A 21,707-nucleotide genomic window follows, 5' to 3' on the forward strand; every position below is an offset into this window, starting at 1 on the left:
GTCCTCATCAATTCTGCAGCGCAGTTATAGCCTGAGGGGCGGGGCCAGCGCCCACTCCCTGCAGTCTCCGTAGCAACTGCAGCAACGTGCGCATGACGCAGGAGGACCCCCTCCAAGTTCCTCCTTACAGAGAGCGCGGCGCACAGGGAGGGAGCTTAGTCACCAGGCACCTCCCACTCCATCTACTGACGTCACGCCCTTGTGTGCCGCTCGTTGGTCCCACATATCTGCAGGAAGGAGCGGATAGGCTAGTTTAGGCCGAGGCTGTGACGTACGCTCTATCGCGATACTTGCTAGCGGTGTTTCTTTCCTTTACTCCTCCTTTGACAGCGAGATCTTTCGAGATCTTCCCCGGCCCCATTCATCTCCCAGCAGCAGGCGCGGAGTAGCGTAGTGCGGCCGCTCTCCGGACCCTAGTACTGCTAGCTGCCGGTGTCTCCCGCTGCAGTCATGTCGGTGGTGGGGATTGATCTGGGTTTCCAGAGCTGCTATGTCGCGGTGGCCAGAGCCGGAGGCATCGAGACTGTGGCTAATGAGTACAGCGACCGCAGCACCCCGTGAGTGATATACCCGGCGCCGCCATGTTGTTTGCTGCGGTCTACCGCGCTGCTGCTGCTGCTGCTGCAGCAGCACATGTACCGTATCCGCCCACATCGGTCCTGAGACATGAGAAAGGCCAGGGCTCCCGACAGGGTCAGGAGGCCTCTGTGCATGGCGCCCGCTGATGCTGCTGCGTGCTACGGGGCTGCCCTCTCCTTTAGTCTACATATACCTGTTATGATAGAAATATAGTAATATACAATGTCTGTATGTACCCTTGTATGTTTTATATATGTATATCTATTTTATTAGTGTTCATTTACTGTATGTCCCCCCTGTTCGTATTAATTTTACCTTTCCCCACACGCAGCTTAGGCCATGTATATCCTGTCAGTACCTGCACGCTGCTTGTTAAGTCACTGACTAGGGAGGGCCTTTGTTACTTATTCATTCATTTGTTTAGGGCTGCGTTTCTTTCTCGAGGATGAGGATCTCAGAACCCCCCCCCCCCCCCCCCCCCATTTTTATATTTATTTATTTTTTATCTTTTTTTAAAATCTATTATATAAAGCCTTTTAAATGTGTAAAGTTCCAAGTGACACCCTTTCTGGGCCTGTCCTTACTAATTGCTTAGTGGCTCCGTGCCCGCACTATCGTGCAGGTCTTTTTTTTTCTAAGGAATGCTTATTCTAAGGAAGGTTTATCTGAGTCCACTCGGTTTTGTGCTGTTTTACCGAGAATGGTTGAATAACCTTATTTTTATTTTATATTTTTGTACAGTATTATAGGTGTGAGCTCTATTTAGTGAATGCAGCTTAACTGACGTTTTAGATAGGGTTCATTAGGGTCAATACTATATAACGCGAAGGCTTAATACATCCCTGTTCCTTATGTAAGATGTATGCACACAATACATAATCTTGAATGCTGGACTTGCATAAATGCAGTTTCTTTATGTATTTTTTTTTTTTATCCAGTGGTTCAATTGATCTAGGGAATCTGACTAACGTGACCATCAACTAATTAAATTGTTTCGTTTGACCAGCACTGTGGCTGCACTTTATCATTTATTTCCAATCACATTCCTGAGATGCAAGTACAAATCTGGGTGATGTAGGGCTTTGTGGCTGGATGGGCCATAACTGCAGCAGACCTGACATTAGGGCAGATGTATCAAGCCTTAACAATAAATAAATTCAAGTGTGATGAGGAGAGATAAACGTCCAGCCAATCAGTTCCTTACTGACTTTTTTCAAACACAGCCTGTAACATGGCAGTTAGCAGGTGATTGGCTGGATGTTTATCTCTCCTTATTACACTTGCATTTATCTCTTCTTAAGGCTTAATACATCTGCCCCATTGTGACTCACCATCCGTATATTGCTGGTGGGGAAAAAACAATAAAATTGGCTCCTGAACAATTTAAAAAAAGTGCGATTTCTCTCAAACAATTGATTACCCCTCTTCGTTTTGTTGGGACTTTCTTCACCTACAGGGCCATGTAAAGCTGGGTACACCCTGAGTGATACCTGGCACTGCTAATATTGGTGGTGCCTTGGGATAATTATATAGTGCATACACACTAGCGATGTGCAGGTTCGGATTTACTTGGATCTCAAATCGGGACCCAATTAGGAAACCATATTGTCAAATTGAGCTGCGTGTACAGACGGGGGTCATTAACAATATAGTGGGTATACACTGAGCGATTTGCACTTTATATTGTTTACTGTATCCTCCATATAGTTAAATATATATCGTTCAGTGTGTACCCAGCTTTATATGCATTTGCCAATCCATTATTGCAGCTCAAACCATGTGTATAAGCAGCTTACGGGTTGCCAAATTTTACAGTTTTATATAACTTGTAAAATGGGGGTGACATCTCAGATACGAGTCCATATTACTAAAATCAACTACTTACAGAACAGTAGAAGCCGAGTATATGTAGGGAAAGCAGGTACTGGGCAACACTAGTTACATTAAGTACATTCACTGTGCCGATCGGCTTCATGTTGTCTGGACACAGCGCCCGGGTCTAAATAACGTTCCAAAAGCAATTTGATCAGATGATTAGATCTGTTTTGCTGCACAATTGTCATTCTTTTTTTCATCTATATGACTTTTCTGCTGATAGGTCATTAATCAGTAAGAATATTAGGAAAGAAATTTGGAATGGGACAATAATTCTCTAGTAAACACCCAAAATCTGATGTTCTTAAGTTTGTTTAATGATAAAATGATACGATAAAATTAACTGAATTGTGGGTGAAATTGTTCGTCTGCAACTGGCGGTACTTTTGCAACAGGTTTCTTTCTTCTAAAGTAGGTGTAGGTTTGTAATCTGCTACAGGTTAAGTATCCCTTTTCCAAATATCCGTTATCCAAATTATGCCAAAAAATATTGTCTCCAAAATGTGTGGGTTTTTTTCTTCTTTCTTTTTTTGCTAAAAACCTACTGGGGACATCTGTAATTGGCACTACTGTGGAAATATGTAACTAGCACTAAATATGTGCAAGAATGATTGCTTGGAAATAAATATTTGAATATTTAGTGTCCGAGCAGAGAAGGGGAAAGGGGAACATTATAGAAACTTTCAAATATATCAATAATTTTAGCAAGGTACAGGTGGGAGACTTCCTTCACAGAAAGAGTAGTGGCTAAGTGGAATAGCCTCCCATCAGCGGTGGTAGAGGCAAATAGAGTAGAGCAATTTAATCATTCTTGGGGTTGGCATATCAATATCCTTACAAAAAATAAGGATCAAATATGGTTTGAGGTAACATGTTTAAAAAAAAAAGGGGCTGACTAGATGGGCTAAATGGTTCTTATCGGCTGTCAGGTTCTATGTTTCTATGAGATTGTACACAAACTTTGTTTCCTGTTTTTAACACTGTTTCATGCACAAATAAAATATGTTTGTGTTTATACAACATAAATGCAAGATACATGTTCATTTCGGCAGGTTTTTTTCATTTAGTTTTAGTCTAAGTCCCTTTCCTTAAATCTGACAAATTAAATGTCACGTTTTAGTCAAATATTTTAATTTGGTCTTAGTCAAGTTTTAGCCATTGGATCTTGACAAACCTTTTCGTCTAATACTGTGTTCTCACTGCGAGTGAGAAATACACAGATTTTACCCGGCATTAAAATGCCGAGGACTGCAGGGACGGACCCCCGTTCTCACTGCAAGGTAAATTCCCTGGTGAAGTTCTACCCGGTAATTTGCCTTTTAACACGGGTTTATATGCAGTGAGAACCGCTCAACCCGTGTCTGCATACCCGGATCTCAAACACGGATAAAAAGAAGGGTTTTACCCGTGTATGAGATCCGGGTATGCGACCCGTTCACACTGCAAAAAAAACCTGTGTTGAAAGGCAAATTTCCGGGTCGACATGCTAGACCCAGGAATTTGCCTGCAGTGAGAATGGGGTATAATTTAGTCATTGCTTTAGTCCTCGCTTTGCAGTTTGATACGTTAATGGAATTTGCGGAAGATCATTTTTCTATCATTCCCTTGAATACTTTGTATACCTTTCACTATGTGTTTAATCTAGGTATCAAACAAAAATGCAATTTCTTTCATAGCAGGTTTATTGTCTGTAAATATCAATTCAAGAATATAATGGTTTTTTTTTTTTTATATTCATTCTTAATTTAAATAATTAAAGAAAAATACAACCTGCCTGATACAGTTTAGTAGTAGTACTAGTCTACTGCTAAATAAAAAATCTGTAAGGATGCATATAATATATTTTATTAACAGTTTTTCTTATAGCGCATACATATTCCACAGCGCTTTACAGAGTATAGGTGAACATTCACATCAGTCCCTGCTCCAGTGGAGCTTACACTCTATATTCCCTATCACATGTACACGCACACACAGACATTCTAGGGTAAATTTTGTTGGGAGCCAATTAACCTACCAGTATATAGCTATTTAGCTAAAATTAGCTAGCTACATAAACTTAAGTTGAGTACACACGGGTGCAATTTCATGTAAAATCGCTGGGAATATGGTTGCTGAGCGATAAATCGCCAGCTGCGCGCTCCCGTGTGCACTGTCTAATGGTCGCAGGAGCATGCTCCAGCGGCTTTCCCCGGCGATCGCTGTGCCGGGAGGTCAGCGCCGGGGAGATCAGCGTTGATCTCCCCCGCCACGTGCCGCTGCTCCCTTCCTCCTCCCATCAAAGTGCCACAGCGTCTGCTGCTGCTGCGCTCCCCCTCCGCCCCGTAGCAGTGTCTCCTTTTCATCGCTGATGAAAAGGAGACACTGAGCAATATGATTGCTGGGGATATATTGCTAGCAATATATCCCCAGCAATCATATTACCCTGTGTGTACACAGCATTAGAGTGGTTCTCATGTCAAGAGTTGTTGCGCCACAGTGCAAGTAAGTAATTCTTGGGCCAGAGAGGATGGATAAAACTGTATAAAATACAGATATTGATTAAAGAATCCAAAAAAATAATCCCACAAACAAAGTGGTTTCCTGACTAAAATGATACAGCAATGTTTACTCAATTTTAGTTATGAGAACATGGACAAATATTTAGTTAACCTTTTTTGTTAATAAAAAATCCTGTTATCGTCACAATTTAGCCACAGAAAAATCCTTCATAGACTAATAGTTTTAGTCTAATTCTTCGCTGAATAAATTTAACACTGCTCAAGATACATTCAAATATAAAAATATTCCAAAATACGGAATGTCTGGTCCCAAGCCTTGTGGATAAGGGATACTCAACCTGTACTACATAAGTATTATCACATAGCATTGCTATAATGCAAGTCCATCAAACTGGTTTAAATGATGTGGTTCTACTGACTCCGCCTCCATGTGTAATATGCTTTACCCCAAATCTAATTCATAAATTACTGTTGAAACCACTGAGATATTTTGGGATCAGTCTGATGGCCTATTCTGTGACCCTTTTCAATATGGAGTCTTGTGTCTATAATGGAGTTACAGCATTTCAGCTCACAAAATGTGTGAATGGTGCATCTGAAAAGTGCTTCCAGTGTGAATTAAAGGAATTACGGTACTTATGTAGTATCTGGGCGTCCGATTTAGAAATCGCATCGCATGCGACCAAATCGTATGCGATGGTCAAGATTTTTCCATAGGATTCAATGTTAAAATGGTCTGAGTCCATTTTAACATAGAATTCAATGGGAAAAAGGGGTCCTTTTCCTTTCCCCACTATCCAAGTGGGCATGGAGTTGGATATAAACCTGTGGCGAGCGTAGCGAGCCACCGAGCCCGAAGCGTGGCGAGCCACCGAGCCCGAAGCGTGGCGAGCGGACGCAGAATACTTTTTAAGAAATATGCGTCCCCTCGCGGGGCTCGCCACGCTTCGGGCTCGCTGCGCTCGCCACACTATATAAAATCAACTCTATGCCCACTTGGATAGTGGGGAAATGAACAGGACCTTCTTAACATTGAATCCTATGCAAAATCGCATCGCATCTGATTGTATGCCTTAAGGTAAGGCATACAATCACAAAATCGGCAGCCCAGATACTACATAAGTACCGGAATTACTCCTCTCTGGATTACTTGTTTAAGAAGTTGATATCCATTTATATTAGTTTTACTCCACTCCATAAATCAAAATTTTGCATAAATTTTCGTTCACCCTTGCTTGTTTTGTTATGGTTTTTATCCTTCCCCCTTTATTGTCTAAAAATATAATTTTGCATTATTTAGAGTCAATACAGTTTGCGGATGGTTTGTGTTCTATTACATGCAGTGCTAATAAATGGGACTACAATGTAAAGCACCATACACACTAGAGCAGGGGTGGGGAACCTTAGGCCCGGGGGCCATATGTGGCCCCTGTAGCCAGTCGCCCACCCACTCGCCTGTCGGCTTTGCCGGGAGTAAAGTACAGGAGAATTTTCGCAAGAGGTTGGCAGTTCTCTCGAGATTCCGCTTAATCAACAATAGCCGGAGACTGTCAGTCCTATTCAGCGGCAGTCGCCAGAGTGTGGGATGGCTGCAGCAGGACACTTTGTAAGAGAAATTTTTACATATGGCCCCCGAAGGATTTTTTTTTTCCCCATACAAATGGCCCTTGGCACAGAAAAGTTTCCCCACCCCTGCACTAGAGGATCTAGAAAAAGATCTTGCTCAGCAAGGGCTAAGAATTAAGACATTATAGTGTTAATATCTAACTTGGAAGCTGACTGCATTCATGTAGAATCTATACTATATTTGTAATGCTGTGGGGGGGTATCTAGTTTTTTTTTTTTTTTTTTTTTTTAATCTTTGATTACCACTAGATGGGGCACAACAGAGCAGTTCAATGGTTACCTGCATCCCTGGCGGTGGTGAGCAGAATTGTACAAAAAGTTGTTCAGGGCACCAAAACAGTGCTTTATGTGTTGCACTCAGTACTTTAGACTGGTCTTTCTGCTTTACATGGCAAAACCAAGCCTGTTTGGGAGCAGAATGCATGATATAAGAAAAGGGTAACATTTGGATCGTGTCCCCTGATCTCCATCACTTTAGATGTGGGATTGGACACCCAGAAACTGATCTTCCTCTAAAACTGGGTACATGTTATGTGATATCATTTGTACAGGCACAAGTGATATATTGCTCATGTGTACAGCCCATATGTTCAGACATCAGGCTAGCTCTGCAGCACAGCAGATGCAAGATATATCTGTACATCTGCCTGTGAGTACGGGTGGTGGATACACCAACCGGCTGCAGGTCGCAGGAACTTGGCAGAATGATAACTGTATGGGTAGTGGTGATGTCTGGACAGACATACTTTCCCTGCTGAAAAGTATAGCTTACCAAATTGTTGTGTGAACAGCTCAGATGTGTACCCAACAGCAGGCCATACATCAGGATGACCAGCATCTCCTCCAGATCGTGTTAAGATTTCCCTTGAACTCCCCAGCAGCTTCCCAGACACATGATAGATTGTGTGTAATTTCACATAAGAACTGCAACTCCCAGCATACTGATCATTAGCATTTACATAAGATGCGACCCGCTGGCCCATGCTTGGTACGAGCCGTCTAAATCGTGCATTTGGAACTGTAATCATTCTGATGGATGGCCGACTTTAAACACAACCAAAATCAAGGCTAATTGTTATTTTAAAAAGTGTAAAGAGAGGCATCAAAAGTAGAAGCGTTGCTTTATTTATCTTAAACTGATTCTGTCAAGTAAAATGCAGGAATAAATCAATACACAGACCGGTCTAGACGGATCCAGTTACATGACTCACAAAATGTTGCCTAGTGAATGCGCCTCATCCTAATTGCTTAAATAAAACCAGTTTTTTTTTTTTCAGTGTTCCACAGTTTTCCAGGAAACTGTAAAGCAGGCTTTTGGTCCAGTATCATTTGTAAATTTTCATGTTATGGGACCTATAACAAACATCCCTTGCAAAATGTAATCCTTTGAAATGGAGTTATTTTTTTTGTTGTTGGAGGTAATAGGAATAAGATGTGTATTTTAGTTCCAATTCATGAGCATGTTCTACCATACATTGGGGGTGATTGGAATGTGGGTGCCTTTGTTATAGCAGCCGCTACTGTGTGTTTGTGCCAGTGTTTTGGCCGATAGATAGGTCTGTACTGCTGTAAGACTGATCGTACAAATCAAGAAACTCACATCCACGATTCTTCCTATTAACTCTGTCTTCCGTGTTTTTTTTCCCCGTAATCTTTCATTGTATGGCCCTTCTATTAATGTAATATTTTAAATTTACTGTACACAGTAGCCGATTAGCAATTAACTATACCAGCAGAGTCGCTGGTAAACCTATATAGCGAATACATACTTAAAACAGTGTTGTGTAATTATATCGTTCGGGGATGTCACCATTAAGGATATTAAGCATAAACAATAGTTACGTTTTAAAACTATATCGCTCAGAATGGCCCTTCCGAGCGATATCTTTTAAAACTCTTCTAGTGTGTATGGTGATTTAACTTAATGCCATCTTTATTGATATAGAAAATTAACAGAAAGTTGCATTTTTAATATGGAACTTGAGCACATACAAGCTAATGAGAGTTTACATTTAGCTGAGGTATGGTAATGAATAGACAGGATTATATGCAACATAAAAAGCTTGAAATATGCATGAAAAGTCTTAAAATATGCTACATTAAGTAATAAAAAAAATAATTTTTTGTTTATTTAAATCAGCATACAATTAGTAACAGCACTAGTTTACTCCTGCAGTAAAATTCATATAATGCCCCCCCCCCCCCCCCCCCCCCCTCCAGCAGAGTCAAATTCAGATAATGCCCCCCCGAGCAGTGACACAGATATTATAGTTTGCCAGCAATACTCACTGCTGGCCTCTTCTGTTGCTTATTGAAGGCAGAAGCACTGACCCTGACTTCCAGCACCTGCGCTACGATTGGCTGCGTGTCAGCGGAGGTGAGCAGGCTGTCAGCATGGTGAGTGGGGGGGGGGGGGGAGGCGGGATGTAGCTGGAAGAGTTGAGTTACACGCTGCACTGTTTGGCAGCGTGTCCGCTCTTCCCGCCGCGCTAACATGCCGCTTAATACTGACCTCTGAGGAGCGTGGCTGTCAGCCTATTAGCGGCGGGAGGGTGGCACAGTGTCTGCAGCCTTGAGAACCACTCCATTCCTCTTGAGTCCCTTTTTTTTTTCTTTCTTGTTTTACACCCCTTCAGCAAACAAACAGCTTTCTGTTACTGCCAAATATTTAAAATCCTGATTCATGAGTGCAGAGCACCTGCTGTCATCTTTCAGCACCCCCTGTGTTTTCATGCACTGTTGAGTCACTTGGCCCTGTTTCCAAATAATTGGTATGGCTTTTTGGCTGCAGTTCTCCAAACAGTACATAGGTGTCCCTGGGTCTGACTGGTTTCGGACAGTTCTGAGCTGAAGCCACTAGTGGACATCTTCTGATTTCAAAGGGAACCAAGCATTTTATGTCTTTGATCAGATGCACTAAGGGGGTTATTCTAGTTCAGTCGCAAAGGCACAATCACTCTCATGAACAAAACCATGTACACTGCAGGTGGGGCTGATGTAACATGTGCAGAGTGTTAGATTCGGGCAGGCTTTGTACTTCAAACTGATATCTATATTGCAGTGTAAATAAAAAGCAGCCAGTATTTATCCTGCACAGAAACAAAATAACCCACCCAAACGTAACTCTCTGGCACATGTTACATCAGCCCCACCTGCAGTGCACATGGTTTTGGCCATCCGAGAGTGATCGTGCCTTTGCGTGTGAACTAGAATAACCCCTAGGTCTCCTAGGCCAACTGCTGCATGCATGGTCCTCAGAGTTGCCCATTATTGTGCTGTTAAAGCTCTTTTGAAGAAGCACATCTTGAAATCCCATTCCCCTTTGAAATATATTTGCGCACTGTCCTAGGGAAAGGGGTTTTACATGGTAGTTTAGCTTTTGTCACCAGCAAAGAAGGGTGGAGTGGCACAGCATAGGTGACCCTGTGTTAGATTAGTGGGCATAGTTGCTCTGATTCTTTGGCATAATGTAAATTTTGTCTCGTACCGACTGGCATATTGCACTGGGAGGGGAATATTTGGCCCCGGGCGGGACGCCAGGAGATCACTGGTAAATAAGTGTACAAAAAGTAGATCCTGGGTTACAGAAGTCCGGCCACTCCTGCTCTACAACCTCCCCTTTTGTTGCATAGTTTGGTCTCCTACACAGCTTTCTCTCTAGTAATGACTGATAAACTACATATGAACACTATCATGATCACCTGTTTGGTATGACTGGTTAATAATACACATGACTATAATCCTACAAATCTGACTTGGTGCAAGTGTACTTAGAAGAATTGATGTTGTTTTTGAAGGTAAATGGTGGTCACACCAAGTATTGGGGCAGATGTATTAGGCCTTGTGGAAGGTGAATAATGCACCAGCCAATCGGCTATGTATGAAAATGACAATTAGGAGTTGGCTGCAGTGTTATCACCTTACACTTTACCAGGCTTAATACATCTGCTCCATTGACGCTTTTTTTTTTTTTTTTTTTTTTTTTATTCTAAAATCTGTTAAATTTTCATAATTGATGTTAAAAAAAAAAACAAAAACCTTTAACACTTCTATTTTTGATACTGTTTTTTTGCATATTTTTTTGCACACCTGCCTATTGCACAGCATTGTATGACATAATCAAATTTACATAATTTGGGATACAGGATTCAGCTCATGAAACAATGTTTTGAAGTTGCTGGTATTAACAGTTGTGACAGTTATTCTTGGCTGTTGTCTTGGGGTCTGTTCTTTATCAGTTGCATAGCAACACTATTTAATTGTCATGTTTTTCCAAGGCAATGTATCCTGATATGAACAGCAGGGGTTCCTTAGATGCACAACTTTTTTTTTTCTTTTTTACCCCCTTAGGTTTTTTATTAGTAGTATAATTGCCATCACACTAATCCAGTTATTTTAAAAGGTTTTAATTGATGTCAGATTTCAGACATTTGGTTAAATCAGTGGTTCCCAAACTTTGTTCTGTAGCACCCTGGGATACCTTAGGGTAATTTCATGGGTGCCTCGGATTGGTGGTCAAGAGAACTTATTCAAACTTGTTGAAAAATCTCTGTTGGTGGCTGCTAGTCATAAACGATGTGGATAAACCGAATTGCACACTGTACCTCATAACATAATATGCCGTTTTTTGGTTTAAATCACGCAATGTGCTTCATTTTAATATTACTAATAAGAAAACCTTTGGCCTAGAGGTGCAGTGAAAACCATTCTGATGCACTAGGACTCAGTGATCCAAAAAAAGGGTTTGGGAACTGCTGGGTTAAATCATAATTTTAAGATGCAAACACTATTTCATCTGTCATTCTGTATTTTGTGCTTGCTTGTGATCGTGAATTGTATAAGAATCTGCTTGATCGTGTACTTAGCAGGTAGTAGGTTCTTCCTACTTTTGTGGCTGCTGTAGATGCTGTCTTCCAAACACCTGAGCATTGTCTGCAGGAAGGGGGTCTCTGCACTTGGGGTGGCCATTACTTTCAGAATTTGCATAAAAATCAGAGAAGCCCTTGGCCGCTCTATTGCTGACTATATGCTTTAGAAGCACGGTTTGAGATCCTCACAATAAAGTGGTGCCTAATAAACGCTTTATGATAGGTGTGGCAATCTCTATGACTTATTGGCTGCAGTCCAGTACTATGTTTTACGTAGTTGTAGGTCAGTAAATGTCAACCTTTCCACTATTGAATGGTCCATATACCTGGTTTCTGTCTGATTTTATAAACAAAATAACCAAGTAGTCCGTATTGTGCTGATTATTTAATAACACTATGTTTGGTTTTGCAGGGCATGCATTTCTTTCGGCCCTAAAAGCAGATCTATTGGTGCAGCAGCAAAAAGCCAGGTAAGTTGTTTTCCCAAGTGATTTGCTGGCTGGTAATGTCCTTTCAGTTTAATGTGACTGACTTCTCTCCTTGGGTGAATCTATATTAGCTCAACGCCTATTGCGAAGTACAGCTGTCACTGCTTGCTGTGAAGATGATGCCTCACCATTATGTTACTGTGACTCATACTATAGTATTTATTGGGTTATACTTGTCTCTCTGTGTAATCTCTATGTGGACCTCTAATTCTCCTGACTAAGGGCTTGAACTGTTTATCACATGAGCGTTCCTGTTTCCTCTAATGTGAGTGTTTATAAGGAAAGATTTCCTTTTTGCTAACCCGCTGAGTCACTTTTCCTGGTCTCTCCTAGATTATTTCCAATGCAAAGAACACGCTACAAGGCTTCAAAAGGTTTCATGGGCGAGCTTACACCGACCCCTTCGTCCAGGCTGAGAAGCCAGGTCTGGCCTGTGAGCTTGTGGAGTTACCAACAGGCTCAGCTGGTATCCAGGTAAATCTGGTGATAAGAGTATGCTTGTCTGACCTTCATTTTAAGATTTTTTTTTTCTTTCTGCCTATCGGGGCTTTAATTTTATTTTGTAAAAAAAAATTTAGGGACAATCTGTCCAATGTTTTGTGTGTGTGTGTGTGTGTGTTTTTTTTTTTTTTTAAAGAATTGGGAAGTAATTTTACATGTATATTATCTGACTTTTATAATATAGGTCATGTATTTGGAAGAGGAACGAAACTTTACTATTGAACAAGTGTCCGGCATGCTGCTGACCAAGCTCAAAGAAACCGCAGAGAGCGCATTGAAGAAACCTGTAGTTGACTGTGTTGTTTCTGTAAGTAATTCTTTGTGCTTGTAGGTCGTCCCATATTTATAATGAGGGTCATATGTTGATTACAGCATTTCAAAAACATGGTTTAACATGTATAAAGAAAAGGAACTCTTTAGAAGCTCATCGGTACAACTATTGCACTCCTATGTGAGCGAGGGTGATAATATGAGCTGCACCAACCCTGCCAGTGTAATACCAGATCAGAGTATGGTGGCTGCAGATAGTCCTTTAAAATACTGCTCTAGATTCCCACCGAGGGGTAGATGTATAAAGAAGTGATAGTGGCTGGTACTTTATCACCGGCCAATCAGCTCATGACTGTTAAGCCACACACATTTGACCAGTAATGATCTTAGAGGTTTGGCGTGTAAAATGATGGCTTAAGATGTATACGTTAAACCCTGTTGGTTGCCTGTACTGTGCAGTCACTCCTCCTTACTACTATCATTTCAGGTTCCATGCTTCTTCACTGATGCAGAGAGGAGGTCTGTAATGGATGCCACACAGATCGCTGGGCTAAACTGTCTACGACTAATTAATGAAACGACTGCAGGTAACAGCAGAAACAAATGATGACTTTGCTGAAAGATAAAGCCTTCTGTCTACAAGAGAACCAAGAATTTTATTCTGAAGGCAATCAATTTTTTTTATGCTGCAAAGACCTTTTCCCATAGAGCAATGGTGTCCATCCAATTGACAGGGACAGCATATATTTAAGATCGGCAAAAGATTTCTTGCTAATTACAAGCTGATATCCTTAACCTCTAGAAATTGTGATCTTCACTCAATAGGCTCAAACTGCTTGTAAATGAGTGTAGAGTCTAGTCACTAGTGCGAGGTATAGCATGCAATACCAACAGGGGGCAGGATTTTTACATGTTTGATCTCTGATGCGATTGTTGGGGATTTTCCCCAATACAACACTGGTGTAAGGGCATGTTGTGCATAGGGCGTCTGCGCATGTCTTTCTAGTGGCCTTTTTCAATGACTAAATGAACTGTGTATTTCCCGGCCATGGCTCTCACTGTACTCCTTGTATACACTAAACGATAAAATAAGCGAAACTGCTCATTTGAGCCCTTCTGAGTGATGTCACCAAGTGTGTATGGTGGGCGATATCGCTTTGCAGTGCTAAAATGAGCGGTTTCATCGTTGGGGTGTACAGAGTATGCTGATGCCGATGAGTTCTCCTGCGTGTCTGTGCATGTACAGACAAGGGAATGGCAAGTTAACTAGGTCCTCCCTCGCCGCCATTGGAAAGTGTATTTGTTGGCTGCAGTGCGGATCACCCAATGTGTTCAGGCCAGAAGTTCCATGCTGAGGAAATGATGCTGGCAATAAACTGGACCACAGGCCACATGGCTAGCACCCCTGGCATCCAGAGAGTGCCTAATAGAAATTTACTGGGCAGGTGTTTGAAAGGAATTTCTTTCAACTGTGCTTCTGTAGCTCTGTTTGCATTGTGACCTGGGGACACTGCACTAGTGACTAGGTACCCTCTGGCCATCTCTCATAGGAAGCAGCAGAGGGCAGGACTGATTAATTCTACAGTGTATATAGAACACCCATCCTTTTTGCACTTTTTCCTGCTGCAGATGGCTGTATCAGGGGAGGAGTTACAGGTTTGGTAGGGAATCGTGAAGTGCTCACTGTTATGCCAATATATTCCAAGGTTTCCATTGTTCCCTATAGTACAGTAGAGAGCTACAGTATGTGCAGTTTGCTTAGTTTAGAAGGAAGAAAAATTCTTGGCTATACTAATGTAAGCATACATTTATTCACCACTACGGTAATTGTTGGCTTATTGCATTAAATACTTTTAAATGCTTTATTTCATTGTGGTTTTATGTTTTTTTTTTTCCTTCTCAGTTGCTCTTGCTTACGGAATTTATAAACAAGATCTGCCTGCCCCAGAGGAGAAGCCAAGAATGGTGGTATTTGTAGACATGGGCCATTCTGCATATCAAGTATCTGTGTGTGCTTTTAACAAAGGGAAACTCAAAGTAAGTTACTGCTTCACATCCTGTTGGAATAAAATTTTTTTTATTTTTAATGTTTGATTTATAGGGTTCAATTGGTTCTTTTGAAAAGTAAGCCAAGTATAACATTAGTTTCTCTGACATGCAGCAGGGACCACTGGAATCACATCGGGGTATTAGAGCTGGGAATGCTGGGAGCTAGGCACTTCTTAATAATAATTAGGGGATACTGGCTCCTCCCCTCTAAGACCCACAATCCCCCAGTGAGAAAATTGTGCCAGGGAGTTAGGTCACAGTTTTTTCTGCTCCTGCACATTTTTCTAGCTTTGGCTTTACAATAGAATTTTTTACATCTTTACTTGATAGAATCCCTTCCCCACCTACTGAAAGGTGTGGGTCCGGGCATTCAGCGCCCCTGGAGTTCCAGGTCGTCAGTCAGGACCTCACTAAAGGTGCCTGCCTGCACGGGTTCCGTGCTCCTGCCGCCCCTCCAGCAAAGGGGACGCCAGTCACGAAGGAAGCCTCCGGTGGTGAGTAAAGCGCTGAGCGCACTTTCCACACGCCGTCCCCTGCTTCTCTGTCAGCCGCGCTGTGCGCGGGTCTCTGCAGCGAGGTGAGGCGCCGCCATCTTGCGAAGGGCGCGTATCGCTGTACTATACCACGCGGCTGTACTAAGTGCCGGAGGTATTGCAGGAGTGAGCGCTAGCAAGCGGGTGCCTCGGGACGTTGTCAGAACGCCACAGGTTGGCTAAGCAGAGGGAGAGGGGACACGCTGTAAAACGGAGGCCGGCATGGCGCGGCCATTACACAGATACACAGTAAGCTGACTCTTTCCTGTTCACAGGTTACTGCAGCTTGGAAGGCTCTAAAGGTTTTGTTACTGACACAGTGTTTTGCGCTGTATTGTCTCTTATAGGGCTCATTCTCCTCCAGGTCTCACAGAACCCTGAGGTTTTTGGCTTGTGAGAGGTGTATCTGTACTCAGTGTGTGTGTGTGTTTGCACCTGTATCGCGCGCTGTGTTGGACCGGGCGAGCAGGGATCATGACGGGCAAATCCAAAGCCTCTCAGAAGGTTTTTGCTTGTACTGTCTGTACAGCTAAGTTTTCTCAATACACAGCTGAGGGTAATGCCACTGTTTGTCAGTCATGTTCAGGTGCTGAATCTGCATCACTGGCGGGGTCTCAGGCGCCCCAGTGGGCCTCTACCTTAGTGGGTACTATGTCAAAGCTCACTTCTGAATTGGCGCTGGCTCGCAGAGCGGAGCCATCTTGGGCTACAGCCCTAGCAAGGTCGGTGGAGGGGTTAGCTAACTCCATGGCCAGACCAGAGAGGCCTTCTACATCTAGCAATAAGCGACCTTATCAGGCTATTATTGTGGAAGATGATTTAGAGGAGGATCAAGATCCATTTCATGAAATGGAGGATGGTGAATGGGAAGAGGTTCAGGATGTCATTCCTGAGGGAGAGCCGACTCCTTTAGGGATAGAGGCTCTCACTATGGCGGTAAAGGAGGTTCTTCGTTTACCGGAGGATCCCAGACCAGAGCCACAGGAGTTTGATCTGTTTGGAGGGGTTCAGAAGACATCAGTGGTCTTTCCTTGTCCAAATCAGGATCAGCTTCTGGCTGCATGGAGGAATCCGGACAAACGTTTTCAGATTCCCAGACGCTTCCCTTCTCTGTATCCTTTTGAGCCTGCGGCCCTGAGCAAGTGGGAGACTCCACCTCCGGTGGACACCTCAGTTTCCCGTCTATCCAAGAAAACAACTCTGCCAGTCCCAGGGGCTTCAGCCTTGAAAGATCCCTCAGATAGAAAAATGGAGGCTACTCTCAAGGCCATTTATGTAGCAGCAGGGACTCAACTCAGACCGGCAATAGTCTCGGCCTGGGTAAATAGGGCAAATGTTAGATGGGCGGAGCTAATCATTGAAGGATTGGAATCAGGTATGCCTATAGATGAGATTCGTTGCTTGGCTGAACATGTTAAGGAGTCTGCTATGTTCTTAGGAGAGGCGGCTAAAGATGTATCCTTAATCTCTTCCAGAATATCAGCTAGTGCCATTTCTGCACGGCGGGCCCTCTGGCTTCGCTCTTGGCAGGCGGACGCGGAGTCTAAAAGGGCTGTGGAGGGTCTTCCCTTTTCCGGGGACATCCTTTTCGGACCTGAATTAGACAAATGGATCTCACAGGCGACGGGAGGGAAGTCGGCATTTTTACCGTCGGCAGCTCCTCCTCCTCCCAGAAGACAGTTCGCAGGTCCATCTTTTCAGTCCTTTCGGACTCAGCGCACCTTTCGGGGTAGAGGAAGAGGTTTCCAGTCCTCTAGAGGGTCCAGAGCCAGAGCCCGCCCTCAGGCTGCTCCAAGAGCCCAGGAACCTAAGCCCCAGCAGAAGCCGGTGGCATGACGGTTTACCAGCTTCAGTCAACAGTTTACCAGTAGGTGCCCGTCTGTTGGCCTTCGGAACCCAATGGTTCTCCCTTTCGGAGGATCCTTGGGTTCGCAGGGTGGTATCAGAGGGGTACCGGATTCAGTTCGACTCCACTCCTCCGGTTCGTTTCTTCACAACGGCTCTGCCAACATCTCAGGAAAAGAGAACGAGCCTTCTAGAAGCCATTCGGATCTTGCTGGAGGCTCAGGTCATCATGCCGGTCCCAGCAACTCAGAGGAACACAGGGTTCTACTCAACCCTCTTTGTAGTCCCCAAACCGGATGGGTCAGTCAGGCCCATTCTCAACCTGAAGCCTTTGAATCTGTTAGTCTCTTATCAACCATTCAAAATGGAATCAATCCACTCAGTGATTGCTTCTTTGGAGCCAGGGGAGTACATGATATCATTGGATATCAAGGATGCTTACCTACACATCCCGATTTGCATCCCTCACCAGGCCTTTCTTCGTTTTGCCATCGGTCGGGATCATTTTCAGTTCAGGGCTCTGCCCTTCGGATTATCGTCAGCGCCCAGAGTATTCACCAAGACTCTATCAGTAGCAGTCGCATACCTCAGATGTCAAGGGGTGACAATAATTCCCTATCTCGACGATCTCCTAATCAAGGCCCCATCGAGGGAGTTACTGGAGAGTCATGCAAGGTTAACCACTCAGACGCTCACCAGCCTGGGGTGGATAATGAATTTCAAGAAATCCTCTTTAGTTCCATCCAAGAGGATCTTGTTCCTAGGCCTTTGGCTAGACACGGAGTCTCTGAGAATCTTCCTGCCGGAAGACAAGATCCAGGCTATCTTGCACCTAGTGCAGAGGATCTTGCTTCCACAGAGGATCAGCCTCCATCTGTGCACTCAGCTGCTAGGGAAGATGGTGGCAGCCTTCCCAGCTCTGACGTGGGGACGTTTCCACTCAAGACCGTTTCAGTTGGATCTTCTCAGAAAGGGTGCGGGCTCGCACCTGAATCTGCACAAAAGAATCCACTTGTCGGCCGAGGCAAGACATTCACTACTGTGGTGGAGACACAGAAGGAATCTAATAGAGGGTCGTCGGTTTGCAGTCCAGGACTGGATTGTATTGACAACGGACGCAAGTCTACGCGGCTGGGGTGCCGTAGTTCTTCATCTCTGCCTCCAGGGCAGGTGGGACCTGCAGGAGAGGCGCTTGTCCATCAATGTGTTGGAGATCAGAGCCATCTACAATGCTCTGTTGGAGGCTCAGGAGTTCCTTCAGGGTCAACACATAAAGATAAGGTCGGACAATGCCACGGCAGTCGCCTATGTGAACAGGCAGGGCGGCACGAGGAGCAGCATGGCCATGAAGGAGGTAAAGAAGGTTCTTCAGTGGGCAGAACGATCAGGAGTAGTTCTGCTAGCAGTGTTCCTTCCAGGTCGGGAAAATCTAGAGGCCGACTTCCTCAGCAGGGAGGACCTTCACCCAGGCGAGTGGTCTCTCAACCCCGAGGTGTTTCGGGAACTCACCGACAGGTGGGGAGTTCCCGAGGTGGACCTGATGGCGTCTCGAAAGAACCACCAACTACCAACGTACGTGGCTCGTACAAGAGACCCTCAGGCCATAGCGGCAGACGCTCTGTCGACCCCGTGGGAGTTCAGCTTTGTCTACCTGTTCCCGCCACTTCCACTTCTGGGCCAGGTACTGAAGAGACTCAAGAGGGAGCCAGTGCAGGCTATTCTCATAGCACCCTGGTGGCCTCGCAGGACGTGGTTCTCAGACATCCAGATGTTACTGGCAGACGAGCCAGTTCGGTTGCCCCTCAGACCGGATCTGCTCCTTCAAGGACCCTTCTTTCATCAGAATCTGCCACAGCTACATTTGACGGCGTGGCTGTTGAGACCGAGGTCTTGCGGGAGAAGGGAATTCCAAGAGCTGTAATCCCTACGATGTTAAGGGCCCGGAAGCCCGCCTCAGCAGCGCATTATCACAGAATATGGCGCTCATATGCGGGTTGGTGCGAGGGTAAGGGCTGGCCATTCCGAGTATTCAAATTGTCCCGCCTTCTGTTGTTCTTACAGAGAGGGTTGGATGGGGGTCTGAGACTGGGCTCTCTCAAGGTCCAGGTCTCGGCCTTGTCTGTTCTCTTTCAGAGGAGATTGGCCCTCATTCCTGAGGTACAAACATTTTTTCAAGGGGTTCTCCGAGTTCAGCCTCCCTTCGTGCCTCCCACAGCTCCTTGGGATCTGGACTTGGTACTAGCCTTCTTGAGGTCTGAGACATTTGAGCCACTGAACAGGGTGGAACTGAAGTTCTTGTGCTGGAAAACAGTTCTTTTACTGGCCCTGGCCTCAGCTCGCAGAGTTTCAGAGCTGGGTGCTCTGTCATGCAGGCCCCCTTATCTAATTTTCCACGAGGACAGGGCAGAGCTGCGTACCCAGGCAGGGTTCCTTCCGAAGGTGGTATCCTCATACCACATAAACCAGCCTATCGTGGTTCCGGCTTTTCAGGGAGAATCACCGGAGCAATCCTCCTTGGACGTGGTCAGGGCTCTTCGGATTTACGTCAAGAGAACCAGGTCTATACGCAAATCGGATTCTTTATTTGTTCTCTACGACGCATTCCGCAGGGGGTGGCCTGCGTCAAAACAGACAATTGCACGATGGATCAAGTGGTCGATCCGTAGTGCCTATCTTCATGCGGGACAGGTGCCCCCTGTCTCCGTAACAGCTCACTCTACCAGATCGGTGAGTACGTCGTGGGCTGCTGAGAGAGGGGCTACTATCTCTCAGCTGTGCAGAGCGGCCACTTGGTCGTCTCAGAACACGTTTGTTAAGTTTTACCAGTTCGATACTTTTGCAACTTCAGCTTCAGCCTTTGGTCGTCTGGTCTTACAGAATCCCCAGCACTCTCCCTCCCGGGGCTTGGTCTTTGGAACCTCCCCGATGTGATTCCAGTGGTCCCTGCTGCATGTCAGAGAAAAGAGGATTTTGGTACTTACCGGTAAATCCATTTCTCTGAGATCAGCAGGGACCACTGGACACCCGCCCGGCTGTTGGATTCTGCCTGTTGTGGTTGCTGTTGCAGCCCGGTCCGATATCTGCGTGTTGTATGTATGGTTGTGTTATGGTTTTGTTCTGTAACCCTTTCCTCTGGGGGGCCAATTTCCTCACTGGGGGATTGTGGGTCTTAGAGGGGAGGAGCCAGTATCCCCTAATTATTATTAAGAAGTGCCTAGCTCCCAGCATTCCCAGCTCTAATACCCCGATGTGATTCCAGTGGTCCCTGCTGATCTCAGAGAAATGGATTTACCGGTAAGTACCAAAATCCTCTTTTTTGTTTGAATCTTTTTATAATATTGTAAGTAGTTTGTATTATTTTAGAGAGTCTGGCTCTTGCACTTTTTTTTTGGGGTTGTTGCTCTTTAAAGCATAAACTGTAAAGGTCCATACATACTGGGCTATTTATGCCCAGCATGTATGGGGAAATTCTTACCTCTTGCAGCAGCACGAACACACAATGTAGGTCCTAAGAAACAAAACTTAGACAATACAACTTGAATGTCTGTAAAACTGTCTTTGAAGTAAGGTAAAAATGTGATTTGACTTAACTTGAGACCATAACTTAAGTAGTGTGTGTGTGTGTGTGTGAATTTTTTTATTTCATAGTTTCTTGCTTTAATTATGTATGTAGTACAACATAAAAATACAGATCAAAATGCAATAATGTAAGGGAGGGGAAGTGGGAGCACACCACGGAGTGTATGGTCGGCGTACGCTTCACTAGTGAGCTTCGTCAAGACCTGACCTGACAAAGCTCACTAGCGAAGCGTACGCCGACCGTACACTCCGTGGTGTGCTCCCACTTCCCCTCCCTTACATTATTGCATTTTGATCTGTATTTTTTTTTCTAGCGGTAACTGAGTGGCGTGCATTAAGCATTGATCTGCGGCAGACTAGCACGGAGTATATCAGTAGTGGCTCACAGCCCTACCCGGCCACTGCCGCACACGGTACTGAGAACCGGCCACGTCATTTGCCAGCCGACATGACAAGCGGGCGCAGTGTATTTCACTCTGACACTGCGAGCCCCGCTGTCCCGGCTGACTGACCGGTCATAGGGCACCTTTCAAACCACTTAGTGTGCTGTGCTCCTAGCTATTTTTATGGTGTATTTACGCTGCCTGAGCCCGGGGTAATACCAGATAACTTTCTGGGTACCCGATTGGTGCATTTTAGCAGGCCCGTATATTTCACCACTCTGATTAAGAGATTATCGCATGGTGTGTGACCATATATTTGTGGGTACTTTTCACCTCCCAGCTTTAAAATAGATATTTTATTGTGATGTGCACAGCCCATACCGCTAGTAACTGCAAAAAGTTCTAAGAGTAAAAAAAAATCAGCAATACTTGCTACTAAGGGGGTTATTCTAGTTCACTCTTTCTGACAGATTCCTTCTTAGATGGACAAAACCATGTGCACTGCAGGGGGGTAGATGTAACTTGTGCAGACAGAATTAGATTTGGGTGAGTTATTTTGTTTCTGTGCATGGAAAATACTAACTGCTTTATTTTTACACTACAATATAGA

The 21,707-nt window shown here is 44.4% G+C and overlaps 2 protein-coding genes across 2 annotated transcripts in view; both read left to right on the forward strand.

Moving 5' to 3' along the window:
* Nucleotides 1–314: 314 nt before the first annotated feature.
* The window catches only part of HSPA4 (heat shock protein family A (Hsp70) member 4), a 52,165-nt gene continuing 30,772 nt past the window's right edge, over nt 315–21,707 (forward strand). Inside the window, exons 1-6 of the mRNA XM_083181965.1 lie at nt 315–557; nt 11,862–11,919; nt 12,271–12,411; nt 12,623–12,745; nt 13,196–13,295; nt 14,612–14,745. Of these exons, the coding sequence (XP_083038091.1) occupies nt 451–557; nt 11,862–11,919; nt 12,271–12,411; nt 12,623–12,745; nt 13,196–13,295; nt 14,612–14,745 (663 nt within the window). The 5' untranslated portion in view covers nt 315–450. The remainder of the gene's footprint in view (nt 558–11,861; nt 11,920–12,270; nt 12,412–12,622; nt 12,746–13,195; nt 13,296–14,611; nt 14,746–21,707) is intronic.
* On the forward strand, nt 14,900–20,410 carry LOC146074154 (uncharacterized). Its single transcript, XM_083181963.1, has 2 exons — nt 14,900–15,251; nt 15,566–20,410. The coding sequence occupies exon 2, from the start codon at nt 17,190–17,192 to the stop codon at nt 20,064–20,066; it is 2,877 nt and encodes a 958-aa protein (XP_083038089.1). The 5' UTR covers nt 14,900–15,251; nt 15,566–17,189; the 3' UTR covers nt 20,067–20,410.

The sequence above is a fragment of the Crinia signifera genome, chromosome 4, assembly GCF_055691185.1.
Source record: "Crinia signifera chromosome 4, ASM5569118v1, whole genome shotgun sequence".
Classification (NCBI taxonomy): Eukaryota; Metazoa; Chordata; class Amphibia; order Anura; family Myobatrachidae; genus Crinia; species Crinia signifera.

Bases quoted from the DNA above. Each gene is read 5' to 3' on its own strand.
- LOC146074154 (XM_083181963.1), top strand. From the start codon at position 17,190: ATGGTTCTCCCTTTCGGAGGATCCTTGGGTTCGCAGGGTGGTATCAGA.